We start from the raw sequence: 22,331 nt of genomic DNA, 5'->3' as shown, positions 1-22,331 counted from the left end.
TCCATGGAAAATCCTCTTCCCCTATGAACAATTCCTCCGTGGGAAGATCCTCCAAAGTAACCTACTCACCCCGACACCCCCACCCGAAAAATTCTCCCTTGGAAACATCTATATACTTCCCAATAACCAAAACCATATGTAAACAATGCGTAAAGTTCATAACTTGCAGCCCTTCCCCTGGGGACCGTGAGTGATTGAGTCATCCTCAAAGACAAAGTTATTAGATTTTTCGATTATGTAGAACAAAATGATTACCTCAAAATTTTGATCCAGTGACTTTTGGAAAAAATGAGCGTGGAAGGGGGCCTAGTTCACTCAAATTTTTACTCACTTAAAAAAAGCACTAAAACTTTTAATTTCCGTTCGAATGAGCCCTCTTGCGATATTCTAAGAACACTGGGTCGATACGATAATCCCTGGGGAAAAAAACAACACAAAAAAAATAACACGCATCCATGATCCTTCTTCAGGCAAAAAATAAAAAATTCTACATTTTTGTAGATATGAGCTTGAAACATCTACAGTAGGGTTCTCTGATATGTTGAATCTGATTACGTGATTTCCATTAAGATTCTATGGCTTTTGGGGGGTGTTTTCTCCTTTTTTCAAAAATAAGGCAAGTTTTCTCAGGCTTGTAACTTTTGATGGGTAAGACTAAACTTGATGAAACTTATTTATTTGGAATCAGCATAAAAATCCAATTCTTTTGATGGATCTGCTGGTGTCAAAATTCACACTTCTTTACCATGAACTGTTTGATTTGCTCAAAGCCATAAAATACCTTGTGAAAAAATATTATACACTTACAATACAGCTTCCAAACGTATAACTTACAAATATAGCAGGTTGAAGAACATGAAATGAAAGAGGAAGGATCGGAAGGTAACGTTTTATGGAGTTCAAGAAATAAATTTATTAGCTTTGATAATTCATTTCATACTACTTACGTGAATTTGCGATCCTAGGTAAAGCGTACAAACGCATGGTGCAAGTACAAATAAGTAAAGTACTAACATTAACACCATTAAGTGGCAAAGCTTTTTTAACAACTATAATCAGCTATTATAGATCTATATAAAGTTGAGGAATTAACAACCTGTGAAGGACTAACAAAAGTATTTCATCAGAAATTTATCTAGAAAGGAAGTACTTACCCTCCTGCCGGCTTCATTATTGTGGAGGTTCATAAGGCTTCGTCCTTGTTCAGCACTGCCTCTTCTATAATTTCTTTCTCTTTCTCTAACATCAACAAATCCTTGGGTAAATCTGAAAATTAATTAAAAAAATGATTAGAAAACTTTTTTTTTGCAAAGTCTATGAAGTTAGATGGCGTGTTTTGAACTGCAAAAGTTCCACTTCAGACACGTTGCTGTCATTTTATATTCTTTTTATTAAAGAAGTCAATATTATTAATATAGAGTGGAGTATGGTAAAACATGGGGAAGATAAAACCAACTTCTGCACCACACACACCCTGGCACCCTGGGCGTTTTGAAAAAAGAGAAGAAGTAAGGAAAGGTAGAGAAAGTATAGCTATGCAGTAAATAGGCATACAAAAGCAGATCATGGTAGAGCGTCTGGCTTCCACTGAAAGTAAATAAGTAATGCCCTGTTTTCGTTTAGCATTTTACGCACGTAACGGAAAGCTAAGCAACCAATGGCAACGCAAGGAAACTGTTTTTTCAACTTAGATGAAAAACACTGGTTTTTTAATTGGGGTGATTCATTAGAAATTTAGTCTATAGAACTTCAGATAAAACCCAGGCTTAAAGTACCATCAAAGAGAAAAGAAAGATTTTTGTCATTTCTTACATTTCTTAATTCATACATAAGATCATTAGCAGGGAAATCCCTTCTTGATTGGTGTAATAACGGTCAACGCGACTATACACCTTATGACGCTTGTGCATAAATTACGTAGAAACAAATTTCACCATTTCTTAATCCCTGTATAAGATCATTAGCGGAGACACCCCTTCTTCATTGGTTTAATAACGGTCATAGCAACTATATATCTTAGGACGCTTATGCCCAAATTACGCAGAGCAAATTTCACCATTTCTAAATCCATGCATAAGATCATTAGCGGAGACACCCATTATTGATTGATGTAATAACGGTCTTAGCGACTATACACCTTAGGACGCTTGTGCACAAATCACTTAGAGCAAATTTCACCATTTCTTAATCCATGCATAAGATTATTAGCGAAGACTACCCCTAATTTTCTACTAAAGAAGTCAGGAATGCTTCTCTTCTCGACAAAATTATACATGTCTCCCACTACTGCTATTGTGCTTAATAGTTTCACTCGGTATGAACGACCTTAATCAATTGGATTAAGCCAATTAATTAGAGTAACCAAGGTCATATTAATTTTACATCCTAAAGAGCCTATGCACAAACGTCGGGGATAGACCTCACCTTGTATTGATTCGTGTCTATGAAGATTAAAGAAAACTACACCCCTATTCCCTTTTCCTTTATTGTTCTCTTTAGAAATACAAACAAAACAATTAGGAAAGATCTTGCCTTTCTTCTCTTCCAAACTAGCAGCCTTTTCCAAACCTTTTAATAGGGTATTACTCAAATACTAGGTAAAAAAAATGAAAGGTACTCTACTTAAGCACGAATAGCACTACTCGCCCTAATTCTGATGCGAATTAGGTTCCTTATTATCGTTATTTGAAAATTAAGACATGCCATTACACCAGTTAAGACGGGTTTTAATTTAATTGCTAGTTATGGTATACATACGGCCATATTAGTTACGTGTTTGTGGTTTCGAACTGTAAAGGCGAGTGTAGAAATATTCAACACTGATATTTCTTGTGTGCAGCCACAAACTTCAGAGAATTCAAATTTGGGAAATATAATTAGCCATACGTATATCATATTCATAGCATTAAAAATTAGCAATTGTTGCCAGCTAAATACTATCACTCATCTTTGAAAAACTTCATGTGTCATCATTGCAAATTTACATGATCTTAAACTTCTACAAAAACCTTGAATTTTTTTCAAATGTCGGTCAGTTGAATTATAATGACTTGCACCATTTTTATTTTGAATTTCTTTGTTACAGTAAGTCATACATGGTTTTAATCGGAAAATGAATGAACACAACATGATCAATATAATGTCGTGTTTTATACCATACTGGTGACATTCAAATACTTTCGATCCCCTTACGTGCACCTTACAGAGTCATTTATTGTGCCAAGCACATTACGTTTCCCTCAAGCCGCAGCTCTTGCAACCTGGCATCGCACACTCTGTGGTAGATATATGCCACGTGCGGAGTGTGAATAATTTTGAGAGTGGATGAAAAAAATTCCAAATAGTTCAGCACCAGTCCACACTGGTATGAAATTACTTGGTATTTTATGTTGAAATATGCGTTGGAGCCCACTAGATTATAATTGCGGTGTGAGTGAACCTGTTAGTAAATAAATAGTAGAAAGTCGCTCAAAAGGCAGAAAATACAGGATACTGAAAAATCAACCTCAGTTCAGTGTTGACATGAAACACTAAATTTGCAACGATTCCCCATAATTTCAAAATTACGCTCTATGATCCTGTTTTCACTAGGAGGGCTTTCAAAGAATGCTTCAAAAGGGGCAAAATCATTAAATGTTGCAGTCCAAAAAGTGGCAGGGTGAGACCACTTTGAATGAAATATGATTACGTATTTTAGCAAATACAGGTTGAGATTCATTTATAAAATATAAAATACTGCAGCATCAGCCATGGGCCTACCTACGACATGAATTATCAAATTAAGGATTCACGTTTTATAATTTGAAAGCTTATGTTCCATAATTTAAAGTTAGGTTTTTTGATCAGGTTTTCAAGATAAAGACTTCCAGTCAAAACTCTGAAGGTAGCGGAAACAGCAAATGTGACGTAAACCAAAATCAGAAGCTCTTTACTTTATTTTGAAAGTTATCTAAAAAAAATGTAGGCAATTAGGTAACTTTAAGTAGAATTTAAATTAGAAAACAAATTTTCTTAGAATCAATCAATACATTGGGACTTTCGGGCTTCTTACCGAAATGTTGAGGCAATGAATCTTCCCATACCCCAATACGTTTTTCTATAGTTTGTTACCTTTTGCGTTGTATTTGGATTTGAGCTCCTCCAGATTCAAGAGCCCCATCCTACATATATATTCATGTGTTGGATATGTGGATGAATAACAAGATTCTCATTGAAAGAATGATCCCACGTGTACTATGAACTTTACTTCATACATCTATTTCTGGCATTCTGTAATGTCAAAATTCTAAAATAGATTAGAACTAGTTTTGTCTAAATCTTAGTCACGGCTGCAATGGAGCTTAGCAGTATCGGTAATAACGGTCGTAAGGGGCCATAAACAGGCCGTTCGTCTAAAATAGTCTAATGTTCATGCTGCAGAATTTTTTTTCTTTATCTAGTCAAATGAAGTCCTTTGTGACGACGTAATCTTTTGAATTGCTTTCCCCTTATGATATACCCTCTTTTGAGAAGGAGCTCAAAGAAAAAGGAATTTCAAACGGCTTTAATAGCTTCTTGACCAGTTTTCTGAGAGCTGTTATAAAATATCACATGGCATGACTTTAGGTCAAAAATATACATCATTAGTTTTTATGAGCTTTCTCAAAAGCTTGAGAAGTAGAGTGTCATTTTGAAGTTTTTCTTTGAAAATAACAATTCAGATACGTTTTTCTTTGAAGCAATCTAAGCCAATGGTGTTACAGCCTATTTTTGAGACTTCAAAGAAGAATAAAACCATTGTACTTCGAATCAGTGGCACTTTCCTAAAGACTAATAGAAAATACCTTTCCTAAAACTTATCTGCACTCTATAGGAAGTAAAAGTTTCATATAGACGCTTACGCAAATCTACATTTCACCGGAATTCCCCTCAAAGAGACGATAAGTCTTTGATGCAAGTGGCGACTCTTATCACAAAGGAAAACTTGTAGAAAGATATTTTAAAATCTACGAATGGCGAATTTTGAAGTCCGACTACAAGCCGATCTCTTAGGAATCTTATTTGATTTGTCACAAATAAAAGGTGAGAAAAAATTCTAAAATTCTTATGGACAAGGGCAACTGGACTAGAAATGCATTAACAAAAGAATCTGCCATTATTACCTGCAACGCAGCCCAGGTTCTTGACTTTGGGAATGTTAGTAGTGCTTCATCCTACCTATAAATCTGACATTTCGTTTTTCATTTTTCTTCTTTTTTTTCGCTGTCTGGTTTAATTTCAGGGTTTCGCTTTGCTTGAAGAGGCTGAAGCAATGTACAGGAGTAGGTAGTACAAAAATAAGTAATTAGTACCAGAACAGCGTTGTCAAAACGGCAAATAACGGAGACTAGCACATAAACATTGAATTTTAAGATGATTGTCATTTTTCCCGCAAGCGACTTTAAAAGCTTACTAGTATAAATTAGCTTATACATGATGATTGATTTTTCCATGGACAATCATAAATCAGTTCAGACGTGTAAACTTCAAAATGTAGCTTTACCAAGTGCCAAAATGCTACCTCTAGTACATTATGAAGCTTCTAAATAGAAATAAAAGATAAAACAATAAATTCTACCAGTAACGACATATAGATTCAACTTCATTTATTTCTTTTCCTCGTATAGGCCAAAATTTTTTTTGTACTAGGAAAGAATTACCTACCAGTGACCTTTAACTCTACTTTAGCTTTACGTTTTTTGTTATTGAAATATTTACAATTAGACCTACCCAAATAATATATAAAAAAAGCTACAAAGAGCTGTATGTTTAGAAAACATAAAGAAATAAATAAATATTAAGGTGCAAAATGCTAGAATAAGGGATTTGACATACTTATATCCATATTCCACATTATCTCCACAACCTCCCCAAATCCATTCTTTATTAAGTGATTTCGGCCTTGAGGCCCTGGAGCAGCCACACGAAGAGAGCTGCCCTTCTCTGCACGCTCTTGAAACGGCGTAAACAACACCTGCAGCTGCTATGGCATGAGCAAACCCAGCTTCTCGACTCCCTAAAAGTAAAAAAAAGACGGATATAGTGTAATGACAGGGAGACATAGCCAGAATTATTGAGGATAATAGAATTTATGGTGAGCTTGCGGGAGACTGAAATGAAAATTGAAAAACAGATGCTGTAAATTTACATTAGTACTTCATGGTTCAAATGCCTTATTTGAAGATCAGGAAATTATTTTGTTTTTAGAATATGGAGGACTTCGAGACGGTGCTGCCAAAACCTTTTTGATTTTCAGCTCTGTATCATAAAAGGAAAAGTAGTTGAGAGCCATATCCGAGATTTTTACCGTGGCAATTCAAAGGGAGTTATACTACATTGCATATCTTTTGGCTTACCGAAGGTTGTCCTTGTTGACCAGCCATCTACGGGCTAAACGAAAAGCATTTCGTCCCTGAATCGGGTAGGAAGGTGTCGTAAGGAAAACCTTAAGATAAATAGGAACTTCTTAGGAGGATGTAAAGAGGGGGGGAATTTTAATAGAATGTGACGGAGGAGGAGCGTGTGTCGTTGTGTTTGCTTCATGCGGCTTGATGCTGCAGTGAGTTGTTGGTAGTAGTATAAATTTTGGTGGAGAACGGAAAAACCACAAATCGCGTCTCGAGCCTTTGTTTGGCAGTTAGTATTTTTTTTCTTTGGTGCCCAAAAAACAGCTAATCAACTTTGGTATCAAAAACTCCTTACTATTTTTCCAACTGAGAAAGGAGGATTTAACGTTACAGAAAATGTTACAGGTGTCTTAAGAATCATGTTACTAAATAGGAAAAAAAAACGTCCACGGCATGTTAATAACCGTATAGCTACATACTTAAATTTCATCGAACCTCATAGGACGTATTGGGGTGTATCCTCGCCCCCAATCAACAAATTCTTCCGGTATATCTCATGACAGAGTTGCTGTATCTTATGATCCAAAAATCCTATCTATTTTTTGGTCTTTCAGAGGATCGAGTACAAGTCTCCGTCTATGATGCTTTGCACCGTGAATTTTAGGAAGTCCATTTGGATTTCTCTTCTTAGCAAATCTAATGAATGGTAGCGGCTATCTTTCGAACTTTGCACCACAGAGTCAGTGACTAAAAACTTTCATTATTAGTGAGACGGTTTATGCGTGTTTTCTTTAGTTTTTTTTTTTTTTTTTATTTTATTTTATTTTTTTGTATGGAGTGCATTTTGAGCGCCAAAAGACTGCACTCCTTTTCAGTATTAAAGGTTTAGGACTCTCATTCGACTGCAACAATTTAGCTTCCAAGGAATATTTTTATTAACTAGGATGAATAGCTACTCTTCTATATGTTAGAGAGTTCCACTCTGGTATATCGAAAGACGCTATTTTACTGAAGTGGACCTTTGCACCAGAGCACCAAAAGGTGATTGTCTGGTGCCGTTCTAACTCACCTATTTTAAAGTACCAAGGACAGGGAAAACAAATTTATTTTTTGAAATGGTTAAGTGGAGACTTATACAACCATATATATCTTAAACAACCATATAATATCGGGTTTTAATATAAAAACCTCTATATTGAGTCACACAGTTTTTGATAGCAGAGGAAGCCAAATTAAATGAAAAGAGAACAAATCAAAAATTAAACTTGACCTAATAAGATTTGAAACAGCTAAAAGAAAAATTCTAAAAAGTTTCTCCTAAATAAAAATATTTTTATTTTTATGTCCTTGGTACTTCAAACATCTTTTGTCTCAGATCTAAAAGAGGGAGGAGGATAACAATAATTAATAAATATAGATAATAAGGTACTATTGTCAGTGGTAGTTTTGTGGCCCAGGGAAATGGATTTGAACAATAGATAGACTCTAGTGAGTTGCAAGGGGCAGTTTGACAAAAATCTCGCATTAAGGTTATTAAATTATAGCCATTGATTGTACAAAAAGTTTAAAAGAAGAAGAAAAACAGGACTTTAAATATATGTTTACGATTTTATTTGCTTAGCCTCCTTGTATTAACATGGTGTGTATTACTGTTTTTAACATGTTTTTACTAAACTTTAAGGTGGAAGAGTCTATAAGCTAAAGACAAACTTGACAAATTTAGACTTTTGACGTCAGTGAGTGTGCAAATATTACGGAATACTTCACATTTGTTTAAGAAAATCTGTAACTAGTTTTTAAGCCAGATGTTCCATTAAGTCGTTTCAATACTTGTATTTTCAGTAACGTGTGTGGCATGACAATTTCCTTGATATCATGAAAAGAGAAATCACCAATGCAACAGCACAAACACAAAAAAAAAAAAAAAAAAAAAAAAAAAAAAAAAGAGACAGAAGGAGAAAAGGAAGACTGTTTTCCTAAATTAGTGATTAATATAGACCAGCACTTGAATGAGGCCTTAACCCTACTCATCCATACAATCACATCTATAGAGACTGTTTCAGCATGCTCGGATTACTAATCCAGTAAGTAAGATCACGTATCTACAGCCTTGCAGGTGACTATACTTCACAGATTACATGGTTTACTACTCTTAAATAATCTGCTAAGTGTTGAGCTAATTTATCCCCGACCCACACCATAGTCACAACTTTTGATGAAAAAAGGTACACTATGCTAATACTATATGTTCTTCTCCGATTTTACCGTTTTATACTGTAAAGACGGAAGATAAAAATGGCAAAAATTGGTTTGGAAAAGCAATTGTTATCAATAATTTGTTCTATAATAGTGTCTGCTAACGTTATTACGTTGCATCCTCTACCGAACTCCTGATAAAGGTAGGGAAACTACTATTCCAGATAATTTCTGAGACCACTCTGTCTAGGCCAGAAAATATGAGAAAAAATATATTCGTAAAGAAGAAAAGACGAGGATATTTCCAGCCAGTTGAAAAAAAAAGAGAGCAAATGTTTCAGCTTCGCTCAACCGTAATCAGTGCACAAATAGAAGAATTAGGACAAACCGTAAAAATGCACAAGAATAAATAAAAACGAACTGTAAAAAAAACAACCGCTAAAATTAAAAAAAGACCCTCTCCATGTAACGGTTAAAAGATAACCCACCCTACCGTAGGAACATTTGAAACTGTTCCAACCCTCCATCTTGTTTAACTTCAAAAATTGTGACTTAACTACTGTATGCGCCATATTACTTAGTTTCGCCAGCCAAGAAGCTTACGCTTGAAAGTTGAAAATAGCTCAGCTTTCTGAACTTCAAATGAGGTTCATTTTCGGCACTTTCATTCTGATTTATTTTTTTTTTCACAAGTGCGACTGCTTGACCATACCATTAGATTCAGTGTATCAGGGAACCCTACTGTATAGGTTTCAAGCTACTATCTGCAAAAATGTTGAATTTTGTATTTTTTTTTGCTAGAAGAAAGATTACGGATGCGTGTTTATTTGTTTTGTTGGTTTTTTTCCAGTGGTAATCGTATCAACCTAGTGTCCTAGAACATAAAGAGAGGGCTCATTTGAACAGGAATTAAATATTCTAGTACCCTTTATAAGTGATCAAAAAGATTGCAGGGCAACTAGGCCCCCTCCCGAGGCCCTTTTTCCCCAAAATCGTCTGATCAAAATTTCGAGATAGCCATTTTGTTTAAGATAGTTGAAAGGGCAATAACTATGCCTTTGGAGATAACATGACCCCCCACAGCCCCTGGGCAAAGATCCTTAAGTTATAAAATTTGCCCATTGTTTACTTGTATTTGTTATTGGTAAGTATGTATACATTTTTCGGATGGGGAGGGGAGTACAAATTTTCTGCTGGGGAGATTTTGCACGGGGAGAACTTTCCACGAGGAGGAAAGTTTCCAGGTTTGAACTTTTTAGGGGATATTTTACACTGGGATAATTTGCCAACCTCCAGTCATTGAGTTGCTGAAAAGAAGACGATGGACATACCTGGGACACGTTCTTCGTATGGAAGAGAATTGCCTTTTTCGAACAGCCTATGAATAGAAGCCAGACGGTAGAAGAAAGTGAGGCCGCCCCTAAAACACATTGAGACGAACATATGACCGAGATTTGAGGACGGATGGTACCTCACTACTACCTGAATCAGAAGACGTCATCGCTGCAGCATCAATGCGATACGAATGGAGAGGCTTTGTCGACGCCCTCTGCGCCACCAATGGCTTTGGAGGAACTAAGGTCTAAGGTAAAGAATTTGCCAGTCAATCCTATACGATTTTTTTACATGTCTTGCTTTTTCTTTACCGGCTCAATTTTACGCGTGGAGATGTTAAGGATAATTGTTTGGGGTAAATATCCACCGGGATTTAATTGTTCAGAGCAGTGCTGCAACAAGTACTCCAAATTTTTACTTAAATATCAAGTATTAAGTACTCATTGTTTTTTTACTTAATTATCAAGTAATAAGTACTTACCAAATTCTTACTTAAGCATCAAGTATCAAATACTTGCCAAAATTTTACTTAAGTAATACTTCAAGTAGGCCTACCACTCTAAGTACTTATCCTATATATTTTTACACAGATTATATATATATATATATATATATATATATATATATATATATATATATATATATATATATATATATATATATATATATATATATATATATATATATATATATATATGTTTATATATATATATATATATATATATATATATATATATATATATATATATATATATATATGTTTCTGATATCAAGCTCATGCTACCTTTTTGCTAAAGCCATTCTGAAGGCTTCTTAGCCCTTTCCCTTGCCTATTAATTTTCCCCTGTCATTCCTCTCCCGGAAATCTTAATCAAGAACCGGAATTTCCATTTTATCGTTTTTAACCGTTTCCTACATTTGGCTGGTACACACCCGATGAAGCCCAAAAAATAAACTGAACCGATTTTCAGCGCAATGGCTTGGAATGAAAAGACTATCAAAACAGTTAAATGAAGTCAAAAACTCCTGGTTGGATCAGACAGATCACATGACAGGATTAACACAGTGCACGTAGAATTGAACTTCTAGCGATTAATGTCAAGTCAAATCTGGCACTTGAAAAAATACAGGGTTATTCTGAAACATGTGGGAATGGTGGAAAAAGTAGGGAAAATAGAAAAACAAACTTCGGATTGGCTTTAAAACAGATAAAAGGTAATAAAGTAGTTCATTTTCTGATTCAATAAGTAAATACCTTAGCAACAAAAAAACTCAATTTTAAAAGTAAGGAGTCAAGTGAGTCAGTTGCAGACTTTTATAATAAGAGAAATCAAAGCTCAATAAATAGGAGCAGCAAAAATCCACACTTTCGGCAGCTAGCTGAAGGTTGTCAGCGTGCTGAAAGTAAAGAACAATTTGAAAATGAAGTCTTGATTCTAATTTCGACGAGATGTCTTGCCCTCGACGCCTTTCAAGGAAACTGCCTCAAGTTTTCAAATTATTAAATAAAAAAACGTTTTTTAAACGTTTAAAAAAAACATTAAAAAGTTTTTTTAACTGCAAGTAAGGAGCAACATTAGAACTTAAAACGAACAGAAATTATTCCGTATATAAAAGGGGTTGACCCCTCCTCAACGCCTCGCTCTTTACGCTAAAGTTTGACTCTTTCTCACAACGCTACTTTTAAAAAAAATAAAAAACTTTAGCGTAAAGAGCGACACGCTGACACGCTGCCCCTTTTATATACGGAATAATTTCTGTTCGTTTTAAGTTTTAATGTCGCTCCTTACTTGCAGTTAAAAAACTTGTTTTTTTAATTTAATTTCTGAATGTTTTTTAATTAATGCATGTTTTGATTTTGGCTCACCGCACATGAGTAATTCAAACGAAATTTGCATATTATTAATTTTTTTGGCTAAATGGCTTTCTCATAGTTTTGATCGAACGATTTTGAAAACTGGGATGGGCAAGAGGGCCTGGCTGCCCTCCAATTTGTGGTTACTTAAAAATGCAACTGGATTTTTTTATTTTTTTTTCACGAGCGTTTTTATTAGTAATAAACATAAGTACCTTACGAATTGATTGACGTAACGAACTTCTATATTTGTTTATTTTTATTACGTATATGAGGGGGTTCGCCCCCTCGTCAATACCTCATTATTTACACTAAAGGTTGAATGTTGTCCTAAATCTTCAAGAATGACCCCTGAATCAAAAAGGCCTTAGAATAAATAGTTGGAATTACTAAAAATACTTTAGCATCAAGAGCAAGGTCTTGTGGGGGAAAAAATCCCCTTGTACACGTAATATTTTATGTTCGTTTTAAGTTCTAATTCTGCTTATTACTTCCAGTTGAAAAAAATATATTTATTTTCTCATTGTTTTTTTTAAATAATGCTAGAAAATCCTGCGCCCCCTTCTGGAAATTCCCTTCCCTTGTGAATAAATTCCTCCATGGAAAGATCCTTCCACGTAACCTCCTGCTCGCAACCCACCCCCACCCCAACGCAAAAAAGTCCCCCTGAAAACGTCTGTACACTTCATAATTAACAATTACTATATGTAAACAATGGTCAAAGTTTGTAACTTGCGCCCCTCCCCTAGGGACTGGGGGGATTAAGTCGTCCCCAAAGACATGATTATTGGGTTTTCGACTAAGTTGAACAGAAAGGCTGTCTCAAAATTTTGATCCGGTGACTTTGGGTAAAAATGTGCGTGGGAGGGGGCCTAGATGCCCTCCAATTTTTTTGGTCCCTTAAAATGACACTAGAAATTTCAATTTCCGTCAGAATGAGCCGTTTCGCGACATTTTAGGACAACTGGGTCAATACAATCACCCCTGGAAAAAAACAACAAAAAAACACGCATCTCTGGCAAAAATACAAAATTCCACATTTTTATTGATAGGAGCTTGGAACTTCTAAATTAAGGTTCTCTGATACGCTGAATCTGATGGTGTGATTTTCGTTAAGATTCTAAGACTTTTAGGGGGTTTTTACCCCTATTTTCTAAAATAAGACAAATTTTCCCAGGCTCGTAACTTTTGATGGGTAAGACTAAACTTGATCAAACTTATATACTTAACATCAGCATTTAAATGCAATTCTTTTATCAAAATTCCGTTTTTTAGAGTTTCGGTTACTATTGAGCCGGGTCGCTCCAACTACAGTTCGTTACCATGAACTGTTTGAAATTTCAGACGCGCTATGAAAATGTATTGCATCTACATCGGTTGGCTGGTTTTTACTCAAGCAAGCCGCATGCTGCGTAGTCAATTCAAATGGTCGGTAAAACTCCCTACACACAAAAATTATAAAATCACGGGCCTGTAGCAAGCCCGCTGATTCAGACGTTTTCCATACAGTTGGTCAAACTGCAGAAGTTACAACTTATCTATTTCTAGCAGCAGTTTACACACCATGAAGTGGCAAAAGCCATGAGACTAAGTCGGAAATCTCCCGGAAAAAAAGGAATAATAAAAAAGTAATTTTTCTCCGGAGATGGAATATTTGGTTGAAGGTTGGCTTCAGAATGGCTCATTTTGGAAAAGGGTTATTTCCAGGCTTCGGGCAAGCCATGGGTGGAATTAGTTATAGGCCCTGCTAAATTGAAGAAAACCTCAACTTTCTTAAAACTTGAGACCCCCTCCCCCTCACTCTATTTGAGATAGGGCTTGTGATGTCAGAGCTCGATATGAGCCCTGACCCTAGGCATCTTTGATCTAGCTTTCATTCGGATCTGTTGCTCCATTCGCAAGTTATACTGAATTCAACAAAAAGCTCGAATTTTTCAGCACTTAAAACCCACTCCCCCTCGTTCTATTTGAGTCTCCTTCGTTATATTTTGGTTCTCTTTCGGCATCTTTGGTTCAATTTTCATTGAGATCCATCACTCCACTCCCAAGTTACACTGAATTAAATGAAAATCATCTTCTTCATCTCCAAACATCGTGTGTCTTATGGTTTTTGGCATCTTTGGCGTAATTTTCATTGAGATCCATTACTTCATTCGTAAGATAAACTGAGGTAAACGAAAAAGTCAAATTTTTCAGCACTTAAAGCCCCCTCCCCCTCGACCTAATTAAGCTAGGGCCTCCGTCCCAGAACTCAATACGTATCATACTCTTAGGAACCTCTATTCAATTTTCATCGAAATTCGTCTCTCTATTCGCAAGTTACACTGAATTAAACGAAAAACTCAATTTTTTTCAAACTTAAAGCCCCCTCCCCATCGCCCTAATTAAGCTGAACTTTAACCCAAATAGTTCAATTTTAATCCAAATCCAACCGGCGGTTCTCCCGCTATGCTCGATCGCACAGACGGGTGGACGGACAGACGGATCCCCAAAACCTATCTTGATGGATTTTTTCCACCATCAAAATAAGTGATGATGCCTGGATGATGATATACTATTCTTTCCTTTTTTGGGATCCAATTAGCCAACATGGCTACCTAAGACGTTGCAACGGACGTTGTCCGTCCGTCTGTGCAATCAAGTATAGCGGGAGATCCGCCGGCCGGATTTGGATGAAAATTGAACCATAGGTGCCAAGGACCATGAGACACATAAGATGAATACCCTAGCTGAAATAGAACAAGAGGGAGGGGGCTTTACCTGCTAAAGAAAAGTTTTTTGTTTAATTCAGAGTAACTTGCGACTGGAGTGATGGATCTGAATGAAAATTGAACCAAAGAGACCATGACACGTATCAAGTCTTAGGATGAAGACCCTAGCTCAAATATAACAAGAAGGAGTGTGTTTTAATTGCTGAAAAAATTTAAGTTTTCTGTTTAATTTAGTATAACTTGCGAATGGAGAAACAGATCCGAATGAAAGCTAGACCTAAAATGCCTAGGATCGGGGCTCATATCAGGTTCTGGTATCACAAATCCTATCTCAAATAGGGCCAGGGGGAGGAAGTGTCAACAAATTTGAGTTTTCCTTTAATTTAGTAGGGCCTATAACTTATGGAGTGACAAATCTGAAGTCAGATTTGTCTTAATATCTGAATTTGCTGGAATGAATTTGACAAAATACCCCTGCATTGGATCCAGCTAGAATTCTACAGACTTGTTTATTGCAGACAACATTTAGATGGGTAAAGATTTATAGCTTCAGTAGTTTTATCAATAATATGGTCCTGAAGATGATAAAATGGTAGAAATCTGCATAAGTTGACAAGATGACAAAACTTAAACACTAATGTTAGAAACATAAGCCCAAATGGACTACAGTATGCAACATTTAGCACAAAACAAAGGATGTTAGCTCACTGTCGACCAGTTAACTGTGAAATAATTTAATTTTTTTATGATATAAATTTTAAACAAAATTAAACCAAGTGATAATCATACTATAATTTTTTTCGTCATAAACAAATACCTTATTTCACATCCACAAATAGGACATGGAGCTATATCTGAGTTTACTCTAAATCCAAAGGCAATGTTTTCTTATACATTGCCAAAGCACACGAACAAAAAATTTTTGTGTCAAAGGTAAAGTATTTGAAAAACAAGCACATTGTCATCTTAAGCAATAAGTATTTCTTAATCTTACTTAAGTATCAAGTAATAAGTACACCCTAGAGTTTTTAGTGAAGTACAAGTAATGAAAAATTTTACTTAAGTAGTACTTCAAGTAAGTGACAGCACTGGTTCAGAGGACATTTCGTGGAGAGGGGGATTTCCCGTAGAGATGGTGCTAGATTTTCCGGCGTTATTTAAAAAACTAACAGAAATTAAATAAAAAGCAAGTTTTTTCAACTGAGAGTAAGGAGCAACATTAAAAAAGAAAACGAACAGATATTATTACGTATATGAAGGGAGTCCCCCATTCCTCAACACCTCGCTCTTTACTAATTAATAATTAGAACAATGAGGAAGCTTATTAATAGTACTGAAAAACTTTAGCGTAAAGAGCGATGTGTTGAGGAGGGGGCAACCCCCCTCATATACGCAATAATTTATGTTCATTTTCTTTTTAATGTTGCTCTTTACTTTCAGTTGATAAAACTTGTTTTTTTTTATCTGAGAAGTATAAAACGGTAATATCATTATAATGGGTAGCAAGTGCTATTGATTTAACGTAATATCTATTACTTATAGTAATTTTTAAACTGTCATTAAGAGATATTAAAAGACGTGAACAAATGTTAATTTTAAATTTTTAAATACCAATGTACTCAGCTCTAATTAGGAAACTTGTCCCTTTCTTTTCCAATAGATCAGTCCACTGTTTTTCTACAGTCTTACCTATTTTTCCATAATTTTGATTCGAATCTTTCTTTCGACTCCAGATTTTGAAAACCAAAATACTATGAATTTAGTGGAATTTCGAGTGGTAACATTTCCACGTTTTGTAAAACCTTATTAATCAAAAGCAAAGAAATAGTTGCAAACACTTTCGTTTGTGGAGGAGATCTATTTATAAGAAAGTTTCACATTTTAAGGAAAAAATTACCATAGTTCACCAATGGTAGTACCCTTTGGAAGATAAAAAGGTAGCGGTGGACGCTCCAAAGTTTAGTTTGCAGTGGACGCTCGTTGCAGTGCTGCAACGTGGCCAGTCTTGCAGTGTTTCACATTTATAAGAAAAATTTACCCTAGTTCACCAATGTTAATACCCTTTGGAAGATAAAAGGGTAGCAGTGGACGCTCCAAAGTTATATTTGCAGTGGACACTCGTTGCAGTGTTGCAACGTGCAGTGTTGCAAAGCTTGTTGCAGTAGACGCTCCAAATGGTGTTTTTAGAGCATAGCATAGGAGCTGGACTAATCCCTGAAATCTGCATCCCCCTAATTGAACCATTTTCCCAGATTAAAAAACCTACATCTACAGCTTCCATGGCGTAAACTCACAAAAATACAAGAGATGGTGAAATCTAATTATCAAAACCTAAAGCGGCGGGGGGGGTAATATTATTGTTTTTTACATTGTTTTCAACCGAGTGAGCAAAAATGGCAATTTTTAATGAAAATATCTCCAAAAAATATTTTTCAAAATCTAGGGGGGAAGAAAGGTAGGTCTACTTGTGTATTATTCAGAACACAGTCAATAAGAGAAGTTAGGTTCTTTCGTGAAACAAACTACGATTCAGGTACATTATATGAGAAAATCCGGTTTAATAGCCACAAAGACAAAACTCAAAGACAAAAGGTTAGGTTAGGTTAGAATTCTAAGTTGTAATTTTACAATTCTCCCAATAAAGTATTATATATTCATGACATTTGTTTTATTTCATTAATTTTATCAAAAGTTTCTGCTATATATTTGTACATTAGGGGGAGGGGTGAGTGGGGTGCATTATATCAAATACCTAACTTAACCTAACCTAACCACCTCTATATATAAAATATTTAATTAAAATGTACCTGCATCGTAGTTTGTTTCACGAAAAAACCTAACTTCACTTATTGAGTGTGTTCTGAATGATAAACAAGTACCGAAAGAAAAAACGAAGGAGGGGGGCACTGAACTAACCCCTCTCCCGTCCCAACTGATTTCACTGCAGAACTTTACTGTGAATAAAAATCCACGTGCAACTCAACCCCTTTTAATAATCTGTGACCATTCAATAATCATCATTTTTCTTATAAAGACAGCCAAAAGATACCACAATCTGATTAAGAATACCCAAATATTTTTCAAATCTCACAAAGGCTTACTAAATCCTGTGTAAAGAAATCCATCCGCCTTCCCAATTATAGGATAGCAATGCCTTAAGATCTACAAATTATTGACCAAGATTTTGATGACAGGGTCTCGAGTTTCGACTTGTATAATTGGTATTCCTTATATGTTCTTATGTTTTATGTTTTCTGAAGAGCAGAATGCCATAAAAACCTGATAGTCACAAACCTGTGTCATACCCTAGCTTGGGTGTGGTTGGAAAAAAGAGAAACGTGAACAGATTAATTTCCTACTACTTTATATGTAAAAGGGTTCATATTAACAAATTCGTAAAAAATAAAATTAGTATAGCCACAACTTCAGAAAGACATGGGCATTTTCATTTTTTCGTTCAGATAATTCATTTATTCTTTTACTAAGTCTTGGTTTAAATAAGCAGAATTGTTCTAGTAAATTAAATAATAAATATATTCGCAAATTTGATGGCAGGCCGTTAAGCCTCTACAAAACAAAAATCTTAATTTGCATTTCTTCTAAATTTGCATAAGGAGAAAATGTCACTTGAATAATATTGAATATAAAATATATGTCATAATTGAATATATGTCACAAGAAATTAAGAGTTCTTGATGTTGTTTACATATATGTTTTGCCACCAATATTTTCGTTGCTTATTTTTAACAGCTTAGAAATATAACATTATTATAATATTTTTTTTTACAATAAAAAAGATCGACCATTCAGCCTTCGTTATTTCATCATCTTACATTTGGAGGGAGGAGGGGTATCTAAAACAACTCAGGCAGAAATAAAGGCGTTTTTTTTCTTTTTCTTGGTTCAATTCATTCCTAGCTCCTTTTACATGTTCTGTCTATATTCATATTTAAAAGTGATTTTGAGCCAACTCAGTAAATTGATTTACCCCTACTTTCCTACTTAAGAGTCTCAATCAACCAAGGGTTAAAAACTTAGTTAATATCCTAGCCTGTGTGTGGCTGGAAAAAAGAGAAACGTGAATAGATTTATTTCTTACTCATTTTATGCATCATAGGGTTCATGTTAACAGAGTTGGTTGGTATTTTTTCAGTGGCATTTTTTCAGAGGGGAAAAAAAATACTGGTTTCTCCAAAACGGGACCCAGCAAAGGGCCAGAAAAGGGACAACTAAGTTTCTTCCCTGGCAACTTCGAATAAAAGGTGAAGTCGTGGAGACTTGGGATGGTGCCAGGACCGTCACAAATATGGGGGAGGGGAGACCCCTTGCCGTCATTTTCAGCCACTTGGTAAAAAAATGACTCAGTAAAATCACGAATTTACCGACGAAGTGCCAGGATTTTTCGACGCCACAGAAATTGTTTGTTCCGTTAAACAAAAACTAGGAAAATCCTGACATGTCATCTACAAAAATCTCGAACTTGGTCGGTAAACACAGCAATATTACCGACTATTGCCCTGATTTTATAGATGGTGCCACAATTTTCCTTTGGTTAAATAAAAAGCATGAAGATACTGACATGACATATACCGGAATATCTATCTCGGTCGGTAAATGCAGTGGTTTTACCAAATCGTGCAGTGATTATACGGTTTTCCATTCGGTTAAACAACATGAAAATACGGATATGACATCTAATGAAATCTCAATCTAGGTTGGTAAATCATTCGTGCAGTGATTTTACGGACGGTGCCACTATTCTCTGTTCGGTTAAATAAAGAAAATGAAAATTATGACATGACGTCGATCAAAATCTCAATCTGTCTAAAATGTGTCTTTTTCGTCTAAAATGTGTATTTCAGTGCTTTTTTTATCCATGTTATTCCATTTACTTTGTTTTGTTTTTCTCTTTCAGAGTTCAAAAAAAGTTCCTACGGGTGTGTGTATTTCTCATGGCTTTTGCTTCACTTCGAGATATGGCCTTGTCCCCTGGAAACTACTAGGTAAGTTATGAGTTCCTATCCTTCATCCCGGGGGCTAATCACTTCGTCGTTGCCAAAAAATTATAACCGGTTAAAAAAGTTAGAGAATTCTTTTTTGGATTTAGAGAAAATTTTTGATGAAAAAATAAGTAATGAAGATGATTTGCCGTTATTTAGTGAAAGTAATTATCCTAGAAGTAAATATGTTGATTTAATAGATTTAACCAAGCGGCATTCTGAATCTCAGTTCTCTGTGCTTCAACTTAACTGTCAAGGATTATGTTCGTCGTTTATGGAAATATCTTCAATGTGCCACCAACTGCAACCCAACATAATTGGATTATGTGAGACATTCCTTACAGGACAAACGGATAGCCTCCTAGATATCTCAGGCTATAAATCAAATTTTCTACATAGAAAAGAGGCTCGCAGAGGAGGATTGGCTGTTTATGCGAGGAATGAGTATGCTGTGCGTATTAACAATCAACTGAGCCGGAATGTTGAAGGCGTTTTTGAATCACTTTTCCTTGAGCTATGTGGGCCTTCTAAGAAAAAGATATTGATTGGAGAAATATATCGCTCACCCTCTGGTTCTGTTTCTGCTTTTATGGATATACTAACTCAGATTTTACAGCTGATAGGAAACCAGAACCAAGATGTGATCATCATGGGTGATTTCAACATTAATCTAGCCTTTCCTCTAAGAAATAGCTCAGTGGATCTTCTCACTATTATGTCAGGGTCTAATCTTTACCCTTCAATTACAATTCCAACCAGAGTAACAGAAAGTACACACTCACTGATTGACAACGTTTTTTCTACATTATGTCCGGCGAAGGTATCAGTCATCACCAGCGACACATCTCATCATTTTCCTTTACACACTGTCTTCAACACGGCGAGGATGCCAACTCCACTCGTAAGAACTAACCAGGGTCTACAAGTAATTAATCTTAAAGAGGAGAATCTTAAACTGTTAAATGATGAGTTAAAAAAAGTTTCTTGGGACAGTGTCCTAGCAAATAAGGATGTGAACGAAGGTTTTGAAATTTTCCACAATGCGTTTGTAGTTGCATACAGAGCATACTGTTTTAAAGAGAAACCAAGAAACCGCGGAAGAAAAAATACCCCAATATATCCATGGGTTACCAAAAGCTTACTCATATGCATAAATAAGAAAAATAAGTTATGGGCAAATTACAGAAACCACCCAAACCGAGAAAATCTAGAAAGATATGAGACGTATAAGAAATGCCTTCATTCAGTTCTGAGGAAAGCAAAAAGAATTTATGTGAATAATAAAATATCTGAAAGTGGGAAGGATGGAGGAAAAGTCTGGAAGGTCATTAATTCGGTTTTGTGACCAAATGATAAGAAATCAGAATTACCTTCCAGACTTATTGTCAACGGGGAGGCTGTTACGGAACCCACTCAGGTTGCAAAAGAACTCAGTACATTTTTTGCAAGGATAGGAGGAATTACATCTAATTCTGCGAAAAGTCCCCACAAACCCTACAAGCATTACCTTGGCTCAGCATGCACCAAATCAATGGCAATAATTCCTGTGACATCAACTGAAGTAGAGCTAATTGTGAAGACCTAGAAAGGCACATCAGCGTCTGGATTTGACCGGATACACACGAAAGCCCTGAAAGCAGTCCTCCCTTCTATCCTAGAGCCATTAACTTATTTGATAAACCTGTCTCTAAGAAGTGGTGTTTTCCCTTCGATATTAAAAAAAGCAAGAATAATCCCTCTGCATAAAGGTGGCCCTCATGACGATCCATCAAACTTCCGACCCATATCCATATTATCTGTTTTTTTAAAAGTTTTTGAAAAACCCTTACAAAGACTACTTTACCAGTTTCTCGAAAAAAAAAGGATTTTTTAATAGTCGTCAGTTTGGCTTCAGACCTGGTCATTCAACAGAAGATGCTCTGGCATCCTTAAGCTTATTCATCAACAGAGCACTTGACTCAGGTCTTCTGCCAGCTGCTATATTGATTGACATCAAGAAAGCATTTGACAGCATGGATCATACAATCTTACTGGGAAAGCTACAGCATATTGGAGTGAGAGGGATAGCCCTTCAATGGTTTGAATCTTACCTTCAAAATAGGTGCATCTACATTGGTGACGACCCAAAAAACGACACTACTGTGGAATTTGGTGTGCCCCAGGGATCAATCCTCGGTCCTCTTGTTTTTAATCCATGTAAATGACCTAGCTCGTATCCTAAATCCGAATCATGACGACCAAAAATGCTGTAACCTATGCTTTGCTCAGACATCTGAGGACATTAATAACGAGCAAGATGAACTTATAGCATTCGCTGACAACACTACAATTACCTGCTGCGGACTTGATATGCCTTCACTCCAGCGGAAGCTTGAAAACATCATAGAAGAGACCTATCTGTGGATGGATGCCAACAAACTTGTCATCAATGTAGAAAAATCTTGCATCCTACTATTTTCTAGGGTAGGAACCCTTCACCAAGAAATAACAGGAATTGTGACGTCTCGTGGAAAGGTTCAACGACCAGTAAATAGATGTGCAAAATATTTAGGAGTAATAGTAGATGAAAACCATTCTTTCCTTCCTCACATCCATGCTGTAGAATTAAAGCTTTCAAGGAATCTGGGTATCATGAAGAAACTGAAGCAAACATTCCCACGTAAAACCCTTACCCTTCTCTACAATGCACTCATTAGACCCCACTTACAATACTGCGCAATGGTATGGTAATCAACATTCAAATCCCATCTGAAAAAACTAGATTCCATCCACAGGAATGCCTTGAAGATCATTAAACACACAGAAGATTATCTCTCGCTGAAATCGCTGTTTGAGCTTTCCTGCTTGGTTTTTGCTTTCAGATTCCTCT

At 35.8% G+C, this 22,331-nt stretch overlaps 1 protein-coding gene across 1 annotated transcript in view; it reads right to left on the bottom strand.

The window, feature by feature from the left end:
* The window catches only part of LOC136040566 (protein Wnt-5b-like), a 148,132-nt gene that overhangs the window by 36,447 nt on the left and 89,354 nt on the right, over positions 1 to 22,331 (bottom strand). Inside the window, exons 4-5 of the mRNA XM_065724793.1 lie at positions 5,854 to 6,034; positions 1,155 to 1,266 (exon numbers count right to left, since the gene is read on the bottom strand). Coding sequence (XP_065580865.1) covers positions 1,155 to 1,266; positions 5,854 to 6,034 — 293 coding nt within the window. The remainder of the gene's footprint in view (positions 1 to 1,154; positions 1,267 to 5,853; positions 6,035 to 22,331) is intronic.

The sequence above is a fragment of the Artemia franciscana genome, chromosome 21 (assembly GCF_032884065.1).
Source record: "Artemia franciscana chromosome 21, ASM3288406v1, whole genome shotgun sequence".
NCBI classification, from domain to species: domain Eukaryota; kingdom Metazoa; phylum Arthropoda; class Branchiopoda; order Anostraca; family Artemiidae; genus Artemia; species Artemia franciscana.
Note: the sequence above shows the minus strand (reverse complement) of the source record. Positions and strands in the feature narration are given on the sequence as shown.